Source organism: Varanus komodoensis, unplaced genomic scaffold (genome assembly GCF_004798865.1).
Source record: "Varanus komodoensis strain SLA01 unplaced genomic scaffold, ASM479886v1 scaffold18_3, whole genome shotgun sequence".
In the NCBI taxonomy this organism is placed as follows: Eukaryota; Metazoa; Chordata; class Lepidosauria; order Squamata; family Varanidae; genus Varanus; species Varanus komodoensis.
In genome coordinates this window covers 13,137,533-13,152,072 of record NW_025335549.1, presented here as the reverse complement: position 1 = coordinate 13,152,072, position 14,540 = coordinate 13,137,533, and the positions used below count along the sequence as shown (strand labels likewise).

At 44.2% G+C, this 14,540-nt stretch overlaps 1 protein-coding gene across 5 annotated transcripts in view; it reads left to right on the top strand.

Moving 5' to 3' along the window:
• TENM1 (teneurin transmembrane protein 1) overlaps positions 1-14,540 on the top strand; it is a 203,512-nt gene that overhangs the window by 76,411 nt on the left and 112,561 nt on the right. For 4 of the 5 annotated variants that reach the window (XM_044427332.1, XM_044427328.1, XM_044427331.1 and 1 more), the window contains 2 exons: positions 1,549-1,787; positions 11,534-11,686. In XM_044427332.1, coding sequence (XP_044283267.1) covers positions 1,549-1,787; positions 11,534-11,686 — 392 coding nt within the window. The remainder of the gene's footprint in view (positions 1-1,548; positions 1,788-11,533; positions 11,687-14,540) is intronic. The other variant, XM_044427330.1, reaches the window with a different exon arrangement.

The window sequence follows — 14,540 nt, the reverse complement described above, 5'->3', positions numbered from 1 at the left end:
CCCGACCTGGCTGCAACCCTCTTTTGTGGGCTAGGAACAGCATGGAGATGGTCTCTGCTTCTTTGCTGTTCCTGCCCTCATAAAAAAGGATTGCACCTTTCCTGGGATGAGGGCTATGAAGTACTGTAGGGCGTAGCTGTGGCAAAATAGGCCTAGGGTACCATTACACCTCCACTTAAGTAGTCATCATCAGGAGAAGAGCCTGATACACCAAGCTGCAGGGGTGGTAGGTACCTGGGAGGAACACATGCTAGCAGTGGTGAGGAGGCTGGGTCCTCAAGGGAGAATGAGGAAGGAGGACAGAGTCCTAACCTCCGACTGGGGCCACATGCCTTGAGAAGAGAAGACTGAAGGGGACGAGATATCCCTCTATAAGTACCTCAAAGGCTGGTCGCAAAGAGGAAGGTCAAGCTCTCTTCTTGCTGACGCCAGAGTGTAGGACATGGAATAATCAGTTCAAGTTGCACCAACCCAGATTCAGGCTGGACATCAGGAAAAGCTTCCGCACTTTCAGTGCAGTACGACAGTGAAACCAGCTGCCTAGAGAGGTGGGAGGCTCTCCCACACTGGAGACATTGGACAGCCATCTGAGTGGGATGGTGTAACGTGGTGTCCTGCAACAGCAGGGGGTTGGACTCAATGGCCTTCATGGCCCCTTCCAACTCGACTATTCTATGATTCTATGAACACCAATACTTTAAGAGAAGCATTCACATGCTCCCTCTCTGCATGCCAGGCCTTTGAGAATGGCTGCAGCTGGGGACATGGTCATGCCCAGTGGGCTAGAACTCCCTACAAATGTGTACACAACATCCAAACTTGCTCTGGCATCTTCAGCCTGACTCAGCTTGGGTGCCTAGACTGGCCCCCTCTGAATGACATTGGAATAACCCTTGGCGATGCATTTCCCTTGCTTATTGGCTTACTCCGACCATCCCCTGCAATCTCTTGGAACACCTCATACCTGTAATGCCAAGCCAGTCATGATTGAGTGTTTATTCCTAGGCTTATCTATACTATTAAGTAGTTGGCCAAGTTCCTGGCTCATTACATGGACACTCACTGAGGCTGGCTGTAAATCAGGACAGGTACCATACCTGTGTGTGCTGACCTGACAATAAGCCCTACTGAATATAGTCAGGCTAACTTTAATCATGCCAAGCATTATGTGTTGCATCTGCAACAGCTTCCCTCAACTTGGCTGTCTCTAGAAGTTTTGAATGACACCTCCCAGCATTCCTGACTATTGATCATATTTTCTGGGGCTGATGGGAGTTGAGGACATGAGGTTGAGGATGGCTGACCTTGTTCATAGGTAATTCCCTGGACAAAGATGCATTTAACCATGCTAAGTGCCATCTTAAATTTTACTGTTATACTGCTAAATTATATTGTTTTATATTATGTTATTTATTTATGATTGTGAGCTGCCCCGAGGCTTCGGTGAACGGGGCGGCATAGAAGTCCTCTAAATAAATAATAAATAAATAAATTCTGCCTTCCTTAGACAGCACATTACAGCAGATTTTCTGTGTCTTCTTTCTCTAGGCACTTCCTGTTTAAGCATGGATCTGGTTCTTCGGCAATCTTTAGTGCAGCAAGCCAGAACTATCCCTTAACTTCCAATACCGTTTACTCGCCACCTCCCAGGCCACTTCCTAGAAGTACTTTTTCTAGACCTGCTTTTTCATTCAACAAACCTTATAGATGCTGCAACTGGAAGTGCACTGCCTTGAGCGCGACAGCCATCACCGTCACCCTGGCATTGCTGCTCGCCTACGTGATCGGTAAGTGTGGTGCAGTGTGCTGTGTTTCTCTCCATCTGTACAGATGAGCATCATGTGGGACAACTGAACGTACACTCCTGGCCATATCTATACAGAACTGCCTTTCTCTGAGTTCAGGGAGGAGTGAGCCCGGAGGAGCGTGAGTAGGTTTGCAGCATGTGTCTGCTGCTCCGGAAATGCTGTGTGATGCCCCTTGTGGTCATGGAAGCAGAATATGCTCACAGCCCTCCTCACTCCCTCTTTCCAGGCAGCTTGTCTTTCCTTCCTTCCTTCCTTCCTTCCTTCCTTCCTTCCTTCCTTCCTTCTTTAAATTTTCTGTATGCCATCCAATATCATATGGGGCAGGTGGGCTTAGCTTCTCCCACCCTTCATTGGTTCCCAGATCAGGGAGTGAAGGTGAGACCTGCTTCTTCCTTGTTCTCCCAGCCCACATACTGTACTCTCTTGTGGGAGACTGGGTAGCAATACAGGCATTAGCAGGAACAACTGGACCTTGCCTGGCACAGCAGGTTCCCATCTGGCAAGGCAAGCTCTTTCAGGATCCTGGACAGGACACTGCCTGAAATTGATCCACCAAGGGCCGTTGTCTCCGCAGTGTGCAAGGGCCTTCCAAAGCTTTCTGAAGGCTGGCAGATGTGGAGCTGCTGCTAACTCTGCCTCCTCTGGCAGAGCAGAGGAGCAGTCTATTTTTTGAAGGTCATCTGATTCCACAGTTGCTGCCTCCTATGAGGTGGAGGTATGAGGTCACAGAATCAGTTACTGGATGAAGCTGACCACCCTCTGAGTTCTCTGCATGAAAAGGCAACTGAGGTTGAAGCACATGAAGCCTGCCATATATAATACAACATATGGCAGAGCCTCCTGGGAGGCAGTCATCTCCTGGTGAGATACCCGTGCCTTTTCAAACCCGCCTCTGCCCCCATTTTGCAACCAGTATGGAAGATGGGAAGTCATCCAAATTCTGGGCATGTTCTAAAAGAAATGTCCCAAATTGTTACGTTTCAAATGTAGCTTCAAGAAGAATTGATGCGAATGGAGACTTGTTTCTCTTTCTGTTCTCTTCTCCTAGTTCCTTCTCTGTCATGCCAAAAGATCAAGGAGAAAGGGCTTAGGAAAAGCTGGTTAAATAAGGAAGTCCATAAAATTAGATTGAGCTGGAGTATATAGAAAGTACCTTTGCTCTAGCAGTACTAGAATTGCTACAGAAGTTGGTTGGCGACATATTCGAGGGAAGACAAAGGAATAACATCACCCAGTACCCAATTTACTCATGGGATTCGGGAACAGAAGAGGAGATTATGCAATTTGTTAAGAACTTAATGGATTCATGGAGGCTAGGTATTCCAATGGTTATCTTCATGTTAAGAAGATGTATTTGATTAAGAACATAGAAAAGCGCCTTATAACAAAGCCTTTATTTATTTATTTTAAACACTTCTATGCCGCCCCCATCGCAACAAAGCCTCAGGGCGGCTCACAACAACCTTTAGAACCACCAGGGAGCGGCTGCAAAATTTCAAGCATCTTCAGAAACTATCAGCTACTCTAAAGTTTGCACCCAGAGAAAGTAATGAAGGTCATAGCAAAATCCAAACAAAGTTGTCATCGTCAGTGTGTTAAATATTCATCTAATCCTATCAATCAGTTCAGGTATCTCTCAACATTTTAATTAGGTTCCCATTGTTATTGTTGCTTTAATCACCGAAGTTGCTCGCATCAATATTATTTCTAACATGTAAATATGCTTCAAAGGAGTGTGGCAAGGCTTGGTCACTGTGAATTGATCTGGAATATTGAATCCAAAGTATAAATAAACATTGACTTAATTCATAGAATGAGCAGTGGCCCTGGGAGGATGGCAATTACATGCGTTCTCTTGTACCCACTTTCATGGGGACCAGTAGCCTGATTCTTACGCTTTTATCTGGGAACACACTTTTCTGCATCTTTGCACAGAGTATCTTTGGTCTTCATTTGCTATGTCCCTCTCAAAACTGGTGTGAAAAGGAGCTGCTGTTTCGTGATGTTGGCTATTAATTGTTTTACTAAGTCTCTTTGCTGCTGTGAAAAAATTAGAAAGCAAAAGGTTACTTTCTAATAGTTATCTGGTCCATCCCCAACACATGTTTTAGCTAGTACTGTAAACACATTTTTTCTCAAATGACCACATTTGAGGTCAGTGTCATATTAATTACACAAAACTAAACAGTCAGGAGAAAGCAGTCTGCAGGCACTGTTAAGTAGTACATTAAAGGTATGGGCAGATGGTTGTGTTTGAAGCTGCATAGGGCACTTACTGCTGTACAGAGATGTATCAGGACCACGGAGAGAGAGTTTTGTGCTTTTGTTGGTTTGTTTCATTTTTTTGCTGCCCAATAGCCAGGGCATTCTGGATGGTTAACAGAAATTAAGAAACATGCACCCACAAACACACACACACACACACACACACACACAGAATTAACATAAGACAACAAGACCAAACTATCAATTGCAATACAGGGTGCCACAACCAAAAAGGCCCTCTTCCAGATAGGCAGGAGGGCCCAGATTAAGCTTTTTCAGGACTGGCTTAGTTACAGCCTCTTCTGAAGCCTCTCTCAAGGAGGCCTTTACACCCTTCTGGACTCAAGGAGAAATCCCTTCCTTGATTGTTGTAATGAGCAATGGCGGACAAGGGTCAAGCACACAGGTGGTGGGAATGAATTGATGTTCCTGGGAAAGAGCCCACCTCCATTATGCTGTGTGTGGCTTAAGCCCCTTCCAATGGAAACTGCAGTGTGGGGATAAGTATTTTAAACCACAGCACAGGAGGACGGGTTAAGTACTCCCCTGTCCCAGCAGTTGCTCTTACCTTTGGGCAGGAAACCAACATTCACGTCGATTGCTTTCACACAGCTAACATCAAGACTAGTTTGCTCCGAGATGCGCATAGCTTATGGCATTTATGGTTAAGACCCCAGCGCCAGGTTGTTAGTTTGTTTGTTTATACATTTGTGCAGAGTTGGCCAGGACACAAACTGCAGATTTTCGAAGATCCCTAAGGATAATCTAGTTCAATCCAGTATTGAAACTGAGGTGGGATTTGCTGTGCACAAACCAAATCTTTATCCAAGCTCTTCATAAAATGATCCAAGAAAAGTAATTCTCCATCTTCCCCAAGCACCTTGCTGTATTTGACTAACTCCTCATTTGGTTAAGATGTTTTATCTGATCTAAAATTACTTCTCTGTAGTTTAAATCCCTTTCATGTGCCTGTCTTGTAGTGCAAAGAAATTTATCTCTTTTGTGGAAATCTTTTAAGTATTTTAATGCTTTGAATCCAATTTCATCTTAAAAATATGCCTTGTCTAGTAATGTAAATATAGGTCTACCCAGCTGGATGGGGGGGAAATCATACTGTTAGGGCTGCTGTCTAATTAAATGCATTGTAGTTGGTTAATCATATGATTTAATTAATTGTATTAGCGTGCATTTGTGTATTATGAAAACAACAATTCTGAAACAAAAGGCATAACTTTGCTGTCTTCCAGGTATGGTGAGAATTTCCAGGGGAGGCTGGCGAATTCTGTGCTTTTGGGGATCTTTAGCCATAGCAGCTTTTATGTTGTGCTTAATTGGGGCTGTCCATTATGTTGAACTCCATCCTCCCAAAATGTGTTCACCAGCATGGAGCACCATGGAGAGATCCTGTAAATCAGTGGATTAGGCACCCAGTGGACACATGAGTCACCAGTTCTCTCCCCTGCCACCCTGGATATCTCTAGGAAAATGTCAGGCCAGGATGTGCAACCGAGGATGTGGATTTTGCAAAAAGGCAAAAGGTTCTGAGAAGAGAAACCTGAATGAGAGCAAGGTCTCCTGTGAGGAAAAGTCACTTTTGGAACTCTTCACCTGGGGAACAGATAAGAGGAACATGATATAAATGATGGCTGGTATGGAGAGTGGAGAGAGTGACACATTTCTTCCTCTCTCATAATACTAGAATGCTTAATAATAGAATCTGAGGTCTTCCCTTCTATGGGAGGTAATGACTGACTGATTTTTACACAGCATGATTGCTGCCAACTGGGATGAAAGGGGATTAGGCAGATGACTGGGTCTCCCGAGCTGCAGTCCAACACTCTAACCACTGTGCCACCTGGGCTTGCTCAGGCCAGTCCTGCTCCTTATATGCTTGCCATGGGCCAAATGACTTGCATATACTATGCATTATTTTATGACAGTTATTATCTGCATTTTATTATCACATAATCCCATGGTGGAGTACAAGCAACGAAACAGAGTAAGCTAAAATACGGTAGGCATGTCATGAGCGGAGCTGGAGGTTAGACTAGAGGCCCAGGAGGGCCCTTCTGACTCTCTTTGTTTCTATGTTTCTAAGCTTTTTGAACACCCCCCAGAACCACCACTCCCTGAAAGTAAAATCAGACAGAGCAGAGCAGTTCTCTTTTCAGTTTAATTTTCACTCGTTCATCAGCCTGAGCAAAAATGCCAGCCCGACTCCAGGGAGGCACTTTGGAAGCCATCTTGTGGGTTGTTCAGAGACGGTCATCCCCAGTGCTTATTTTTGGGGGACAGGAGGGGACTAATTACTTAGTTTTTCCTTTGAAGCAACTTTTGGCCACCAGCATAAGGGGCAGAGGTGGTGGGAGAGCTCGTTGCAGCCCTCCCACACACCAAAGCCTCCCTCAGGATTGTCCCCCTTGATGACATGGCAACCTTTTATGGCAGCATTTTATGAGGGGAATGGAAGATGCCCAGAGGAGCTTTCCCGTCATGTGTATCCTTCTCGCACAAAAAAGGAAAAAGGATTAAAAAGAAAAGAAAGAAACCACTAAAGGGGAAAGGAGCACTGCAGCCACTACCTGATAAGCCGAACACACGCACTCATCAAATTGCTAGTCATTCACCATCCAATTAGTCATTCACCACCCAATTAGCCCATGTTTTTGTGCACCCCCAAATAATCCCTGCCATTTTGAGGCACACACTCTCAGCAGACAACTTTCCACGCAGCCTAATTATCTGGCTGCAGTTGCCTTTCCTTGGTGGGAAGGCATTCTTTGATATGCCTCTGGCAGCATTGGGAGGCAATTGGCAATGCCCTTTCAGGTCTCCTAGAGCTGAGCTGTGCACAGTTCTCAGACTATCCTGTTTGCTTCTCTCTCGTCTGTGGAGCATGTTGTTTGTAACGTTTGGCTGAGAACTGATGGGAGGAAAAGAGTGGGTTTGTCTTGTAGACAAGCAAACCTGGATAAACAAACTGAGTTTGCAGGAATGCAGTATGCTGGTGACATTTCCCAGCTGTATTTTCTAAACGTACGGGAAATTTAATATGATACTGTGCTCATCTCACCCCCCTCACACAAACACACACACACACACACCAGGTAACCACCTCCCCCATTCTCTGTAGGCTTGATAAATATATACCATGCTCCTCCACCCTTATATTTCAGCCAACTTGCATATTTCACTTACTGCCAAACTTTACAGAACACAAGTTGACAAGCTGTGCTTACACAGAAGGTAGATAAGAATAAATTCAATTTAATCATTGGCTTTGTAGCAGATGGTGGGTTAATCCAGTTTACAACATGTAATCTGAAATACACACACACCATGTACAGTTCTGCACTTCCTTTAGCTATATGACATGAAGTGTAAGATAAATAATCAGTCATCTTAGACCTAATAGGGCACCTCTAGTATTTAATTTAAATAGCAGAATTCCTGTATTTACTTCTGTTTTCAAGCTCTAGTGCCCATACTCCAGGTGTATTATTCTGTCTCATTGAGAGTCAAGCAACCCAATCCTGCCCTAGAAAGCTGGTAGAAGAATTTGGGATGCTCTTACTCCTGAAGGCATTACTGAGGATGAAGTGGGTCTGGGAAGAAGCTGGTGCTCATCCTTTGAGCTCCATCATCTCCACCGAAGTCAACAGCTGCCTGAGAAACCCTAGGAGAGCTCTCCTCAACCAGTTCCTCTCCAGGACTGTAACTCACATGATTCCTAGGGATATGTCATCCCAGTGGGAGAACTTCTGCATGATGTGGGTTTGTTGAAAGCTGGCTTGTTCTCCCATTTGAAGCCATCCCTAAGAACAAATCATGATCTTTTGACCATGTGCAAACCACCAACCAGAGTCATGGTTTACTGTTGGCCTACAGTCTAGTTTGTTTAAACCATGGCTTGTGGTGATGCCAGAATGCAGAGCACAGCTTATCCCTGGCTTGTTTGCAGTGTTGTCTGCCCTGGAACAGAAGCAAGTCAGCAAGAACTGCCTGAAAATGAAAATGTTCTGTGAAAGGGTCAGAAAGACACAAACCAGAAATAAAGGAAGCAAGCCCCAGCTTGTTTGCTTACCTGCAGGACAATTGACAGCTCAAGCAGCAAAGTGTGGTTCACATAATCATTGGCACAGTGTTATTGTGTAAGCCAAACTGGGGTCTTGTGACTTTCTTCCTTGGCTAGGAATTTTTGCCTTAGCAGCTGCATGCAATCTGCCAGAGCTGCCTGTTCAATGGGAGCCATGGTTAGGCAGCTACAAGGACAGAGCCTGCAGCACTCTCCAAAATGCCTTTACTTTTATTATCAGACCCTCCTGATCCCATTCATGTGGAATCATCTGATTTCAGCAGGGTTGTGCTAAGGACCAGACTACACTTGATGTTAACTCAGCCTTCGTTCCTGCCCTGCATGTCATTAAACCTATCAGGCTGTGGCATCCGATAATTACTGGGGTCATGGCAGTGGCAGGGGGGAGTTTTTAACCCTTCCCTCCCCTGGTGCAGTCCTGAGGAACTTATCTTTTCTGTGACTAATACTTGCATTGGCAAATAAAAAGTTCCCATCAGAGAATTCCATTTGTTATTTTTACTGTTGCTTTCAATGCCACGTGTAGCAGGACGCTGATTTCTTCACGTGATCCACACCACCCGTAGCTGCAGTTCTTTGCCATGTGCTGCCAAGTCATCAACCTCCTAACAATTGTGTTTTCTGATGCCCTTTGAACAGGCAGCAGAAATCCTATTAGAAACATTTCATTCATTCATTCCTTTAAAGCTTTTACATACCATCCCATTACTGGCTTCTTGGGATGGTTTACAACAAGCACAAAATAAGATAAAAATGGTACAGCATCCACTGATAAATATAGAAACCACAATTAAGACCAATTGACAATTAAAATAATGGGAAAATTAAAAGGTTTTCACCTTGCACCAAAAAGAAAAAGTGTGGGCGCCAAGCAAACCTCTCTGGGGCACTTGTTCCACAGTCAGGGTGCCACCACAGAAAAGGCCCTCCTCTAGGTAGCCACCCTCCTAGTATCTTTCAAAGAGGGCTCCTGAAGAAGGACCTCCACCTCAGGTCTCAAGGGGTGGGAAGGCAGGTAGGGAAGAAGGCACTCCTTCAGGTATCCAGGACTCAAGCTGGATAATTTTTATACCACCCAATAGCCAAAGTCTCCCTTACAAAACATTATTCATTTTAGATGTTTAACATGTGAGTAGGTAGCACACAGTTGCAGGAATTCTGTTGCACAAGCTAATCAACCAGCCATCTCTTCTTCTCAGTTGCTTTATTCTATCCCTCCTTTCAGCTAGGTTATCCGTCATCTGCAGACACACAGTGGCCCAAGCCCACTAAGTATATCTTTGGTGGGGCAAGGGCATTGCCATTTAGGTTTGCTTCTCTTCCTGAAGATTGAGTCTACTTCTGCAGAACTTGGGTCTCCTCCATGGCACACTGACATCCTTCTCTTGTTTCTCAGCGGCTCCATTTTCACTACAATGGTATTGCTACTCACCCCCAGATTTTGTTATTAGTGAACGTGATGGACCTAACTGAGAATAATAATATTTGTGTGCAGTGAAAATAACTCTCTTTCTGCAACAGAAGGACGTTTGAAATCAGGAACAAGCTGACTTCTAGGACAGATTGACTTGACAACTTTCATCCTTTTGTCACCATTCTTATGAAGGCTTAGTTGGCTGGAAAAATTCTTAAATGCCAAATCATTGTGTTTCAGTACCATAAGTAAATATATGTATTATAACAAAGAGCTTACTTCGTTTCTCCAGTATGGTGCATCTTTGTTGCTTTCGCTCTTTTTAACGTGCTTTCGTTTAAATGATACAGGCAAATTGTGTCTGTGTTTGAAGGGATCCCACCACAGTGCATTGGGCTTGCCATGCAATTTTACGACAAGCACCATTCCTAGAATTGTGGTTCTTAAGTGCCGGAAGCTATTCTTCTCTCCCTGTTTCCCGAGCTCAAGCACTGTAATTCTGAGAAGCTGCTTCTGGGAAGCACCTCCTGCCCAACCCCAGCATATTTTCTGGTATGTCAGTATATTGAGAGCAATCTGACACAACGATCCACAAGAAAACTTTGAATTCAGTGACTTTGCCATTGTGAAAGAAAGCAAACACATGCTCAGACTTAATCCACATACATTTTGAAAAGCCCTGCCTTGCCCTGCTCTGACTGCACACTCTTAATGAGTTAATGCAGAGTGAAAGCACAAACTCTGCTTTGCCTATTTAAATCAGGGCTGAGATTTGCAGCTCAAATGCTTTAGGAAATAGGGTGATGCTGAACCTTCCTCCCAGGTCAGGAGTGGGCAGTGAAAGGCATTTCCAGCCCAGTTCCCACCCCCCACTATGAGCGTTGCTCCCCTGCCTCTCCCCCCACCAAAAGGGCGAAGGGTTAAGAAGTTAAATCTGTCCATTCGGAGGCATCATTCTAAACAGCTACTGTGGCTTAGAATGTCACTATTCAAAGGAGATAAGCAGAAAAACCTGAAATTAATGTATTCTGAATAAATTTTCAAAAACTTGTCAAAGGATCATACCATTGCATTGTTTTCCCCACCCACCCCCAACCCATTAAGGGCTGCACTTTGGTGCTACTTCCATGCCACAGAAAGAGGGAGCGAGCTAAATTGGTCCATTCTAAGCCTTCTCAATATTATGCTATTGAATTTCAGCAGTGAAATATGACTTTTCCTCACTTTCTGTTTAAAACACAATAGAAGCAAGTGCAGAGTAATGCATGTTGAGGGGAAAAATCTCAACTTGAATTTGAAGTCTCAGTGATGGAAGGAACTTCAAATTTTGGAGGAGAAGGAGGAGGAGACAGAAATGAAAGAGAAAGAAGAGACAGAGACAGGGAGGGAGAGGGAGAGGGGAGAATAAATGGAGGAGGAGGAGAAATCAATAGTGAAAATTCTGTAAATCCCACTACACTATTTTTAATTTTTAAAAACCTTGGCCACCTTTTAGGGCAGGAGTGCTCCCAAAGAGGTGTACCTTTCCACTGCACACCCAAAACTTCTCCTCTCCAGTCGTGACCAGCTCGTTTCAATTTGGCCAGCTTTAGGTCGGTAGAGTGTACAGTTTTCCACCCCAGATACAGCATTCTAACTTCCTCTGAAGTCTCTTACATGCAAAGCCTTTGTCCTTTGAAGTGAAAGCATTTCTGTTAATCACTGGGGAAATTCATCATCCAGTTCTGGCTGAACTCCAAAGAAAAATGTGGAATCTAATTAAACATTTCGGTTTAGGATGAAATTAGCATACGCAGAGTTTCAGTGCAGTTGAAACACAGCCGTGCGATAACTGACTTTTGTAAAAGTGGTCCTGCTACCTTCTTCGTTCACTCAGTGGTGGACATGAAGTAATGGCTGTTCTTTTCTCCGTCTTGCTGATTCACGCTTCTCTTTCTCTTTCTTTCACAGCAGTGCATTTGTTTGGCCTAACTTGGCAACTGCAGCCTGTTGAAGGACAGTTGTATGAAAATGGACTCAGTAAGGGAGGCAAAGGCACAGAGTCTGTGGACACGACCTACTCCCCAATCGGAGGAAAGGTTCCCGATAAAACAGAAAGGAAAGGTATCTCTCCCCACGCTTTCTCGCCCTACTCACCCTTGCACTCAGAATGCAGTGTGCAAACCTATTTTTCCCATTTTGTTCAGTTAATGAAAACTACTTTGTACAAGCACCAATTACATACTCCATCCCTTATTACCGTTTTTTGGGGTTGGGGTTCGGTTCAGTTTGGTTTTAGCAGACACCTGACTTTGCTTTAGATTAAGTTGACAATCCCGTTCAGATGCTCAGCTCCTCTTGTGATTGCAGGTGTGAAAGGGCAAGGCATCCTCTCCAGCTTTCAGCATATAACCTGCTTTCTTAATGAAGAGGGATTATTTAATTGTTTGGTGCAGTTTAATTATTGCATTGTTGTATTTGTATTTTTGTATTGCATTTGTTTTCTTATTTGTTTTCCCTTAGAGCATCCCTGGTTATCCTCTTGTTCCCTCTGAGCTTAGCTGTAATTCTTGTGGTTGCTGAAGGGTGGTTGTGTATTGTTCCTAATTTTAATGCAAAAAAATTGGTGTGGTTTGGTCATGAACCAAATCCGAGACCTGTTAGATTTACTAAGTGTGTGCTTCCAGCAGGGATGAAACCTGCTAGAGCTGATTTGTTAGTAAGGATTGATCAGGCAGTCATCTGATGGGATGGTGTAATTTAGTGTCCTGAAATGGCAAAGGGCTGGACCTGATGGCCTCCTGGCCCCTTCCAACTCTATTACTCTGTGCTGCTATGAGAATTTTGGGACTCCTCCAGGCTGTGGCTGTAGCAACTCTAAAGAGAGCCTGCATGTTCAAATACGCCACTACACCAATGTTTTTATGTTGAGTTCACCAATTAGTTCTTTTAGTATTCTTGTTATTAAAAAGGAAAGCTTTGTCAGCTCTTGCGTTGACCTGTCCAGAGATGCTCAGCAGAAATGTATATATAATAACCTGGTTATATTTCCAATAACTTGAGAAAGGATCATATCATGATGCTGATAAACCTGTTGCATGGCTTTCCCAGCACCTCTCCTTCGCCCTGTAAATTCCTGAGTCACAAGCTGATCGTCATGGTGTGAAGAGGAGGTTTTTCCCGCTGTTTTCCCCCTTTGCTTACTGAAAGCATAATGGTGCAATGATGAACTCCCTGCAGATACACTAAGCCTGTATTTGGCTTCTAACCCTCACTTGGATTGCAGAACTGAATCAGAGGCCAAGAGAGGCATATCCTGCCCTTCTGATACTCTCCTTGAAGTGTTCTCTTCTGAACTGACTATATTTCTCCCCAGCCTGTCTCCCAAACAGGGCATGAGCCCAATTAAGGGAGAGACAGGCTTCCATATAGCCTGAAGTGCCAGATCCTGCCTAATCTTGGAAGCTAAGCCGGGTTGAGTCTGGTTGAAATCTGGGTGGTGACTTGCGTTGTGAACCGCACAGAGAGTTTCAGCAGTGGTTGGTGTAGAAATGTAATTCATTACTAATAATAATCATAATAATGAAGAATTTACATATGGAAATCGGAGGCATAAGAAGGGTTAAGCACCTTCTTGTCCACATTCGTATCACCTTGGGAAATAAGAGTTTAGGGTTTCCTGATATGATATATGACTCTTCCCTTGATCATATCAGGATCTATTAAAATGTGTGTTGCATCTTCCAGGGGAGAAAACTGCCACATACCTTTTATCCAAGCCTGTATATTATTACCTCCAAACTTAGACCTTCTAAGAGATTAGACACTCTCCAGTGTTTCCTTCAGCCTCTGTAATCCCTTTTGTTTTGAAGAATTCGCCATGTTGAAGAAAACTCTGCTGGACTTTCTGGGAAATGTCCCTCTCTTGCATTCACAGCACTTGATGGGTGCTTTGATTGTTATTCCAAATACCTCTGACAATCTGGCACCATTGATCGTTGTGGGACACTATATATCTTCAGTGTAATAAAGCAGGAAAGCTGCTTGGGGATGAATTCAGAGTGGGGCTCATGGAACGGGGTCCTGCACATTTCAGTGGCTTGCTATTGTGGGGGAAATAAAGTTGTGCCATTGCAACACTGGCCTTTGCTTCAGCACCATGGGCAGGGTCAGTCACTTCAAGGTGGCAACAGACAAAGCTGAGCCCAGTCCCTGGTTCAGCCACCCCAGCCTCACCAACACAGACTGGCAGCAGCTTTGCCAAAATTTCGGGCAGGTGTTTCTCCAACCCTACTGGAGCAGCTAAAGATTGGGTGCATGACCTTTTGCATGCAGAGTCTGAGTGCTTCCCGGGCATTTCAGAGCCACTTGGCTCTATATTTTAATAAGTTGCACTGTGATTTTTAAAAACCCAGACTTTCTGTTGATGGCTGGTATTTACCAGAAAAGCATAATGAGATTGATTGTTTCAGGAATCAGCGATGATCAGCACATGGGTGCTCCCCTGTGAAGATAATTGGTGCTTCACAGCTCGGATTTTCAATTTCTTGGAGCTGTGAGAGACCAGTGATTAGGAGCCTGTCTTTGCTGAAAGAACACTAGAAAACGACACACACAAAAAGCAGAAAAATACATTTGTAGCAGGAATGCATTTTAATTTTTTAAAAATAGTCTTTAAAGTCATGGACAAGTTGCGTGGAAGGAGTGGGAGAATGCCCGGAGAATAATAAACGGGGCTGTTTCTGAAGGCTGTTCACTTGTGAGAAGCAGCATTTCCATTTGTCCTGCATCAGTACAGAAATATCAGGCATGGACGTTAATCCTAAGCGAGCTTGGCAAGGAGAGAGGCTGATGGATAGAGCACATGCTTCTCTCTGGGCATGTTCAGCCTGAAGAAGAGAAGACTGAGGCCATCATCATCATCATCACCACCACCACCACGATCATCATATTCACTCTTTATATACTGACATCTGGA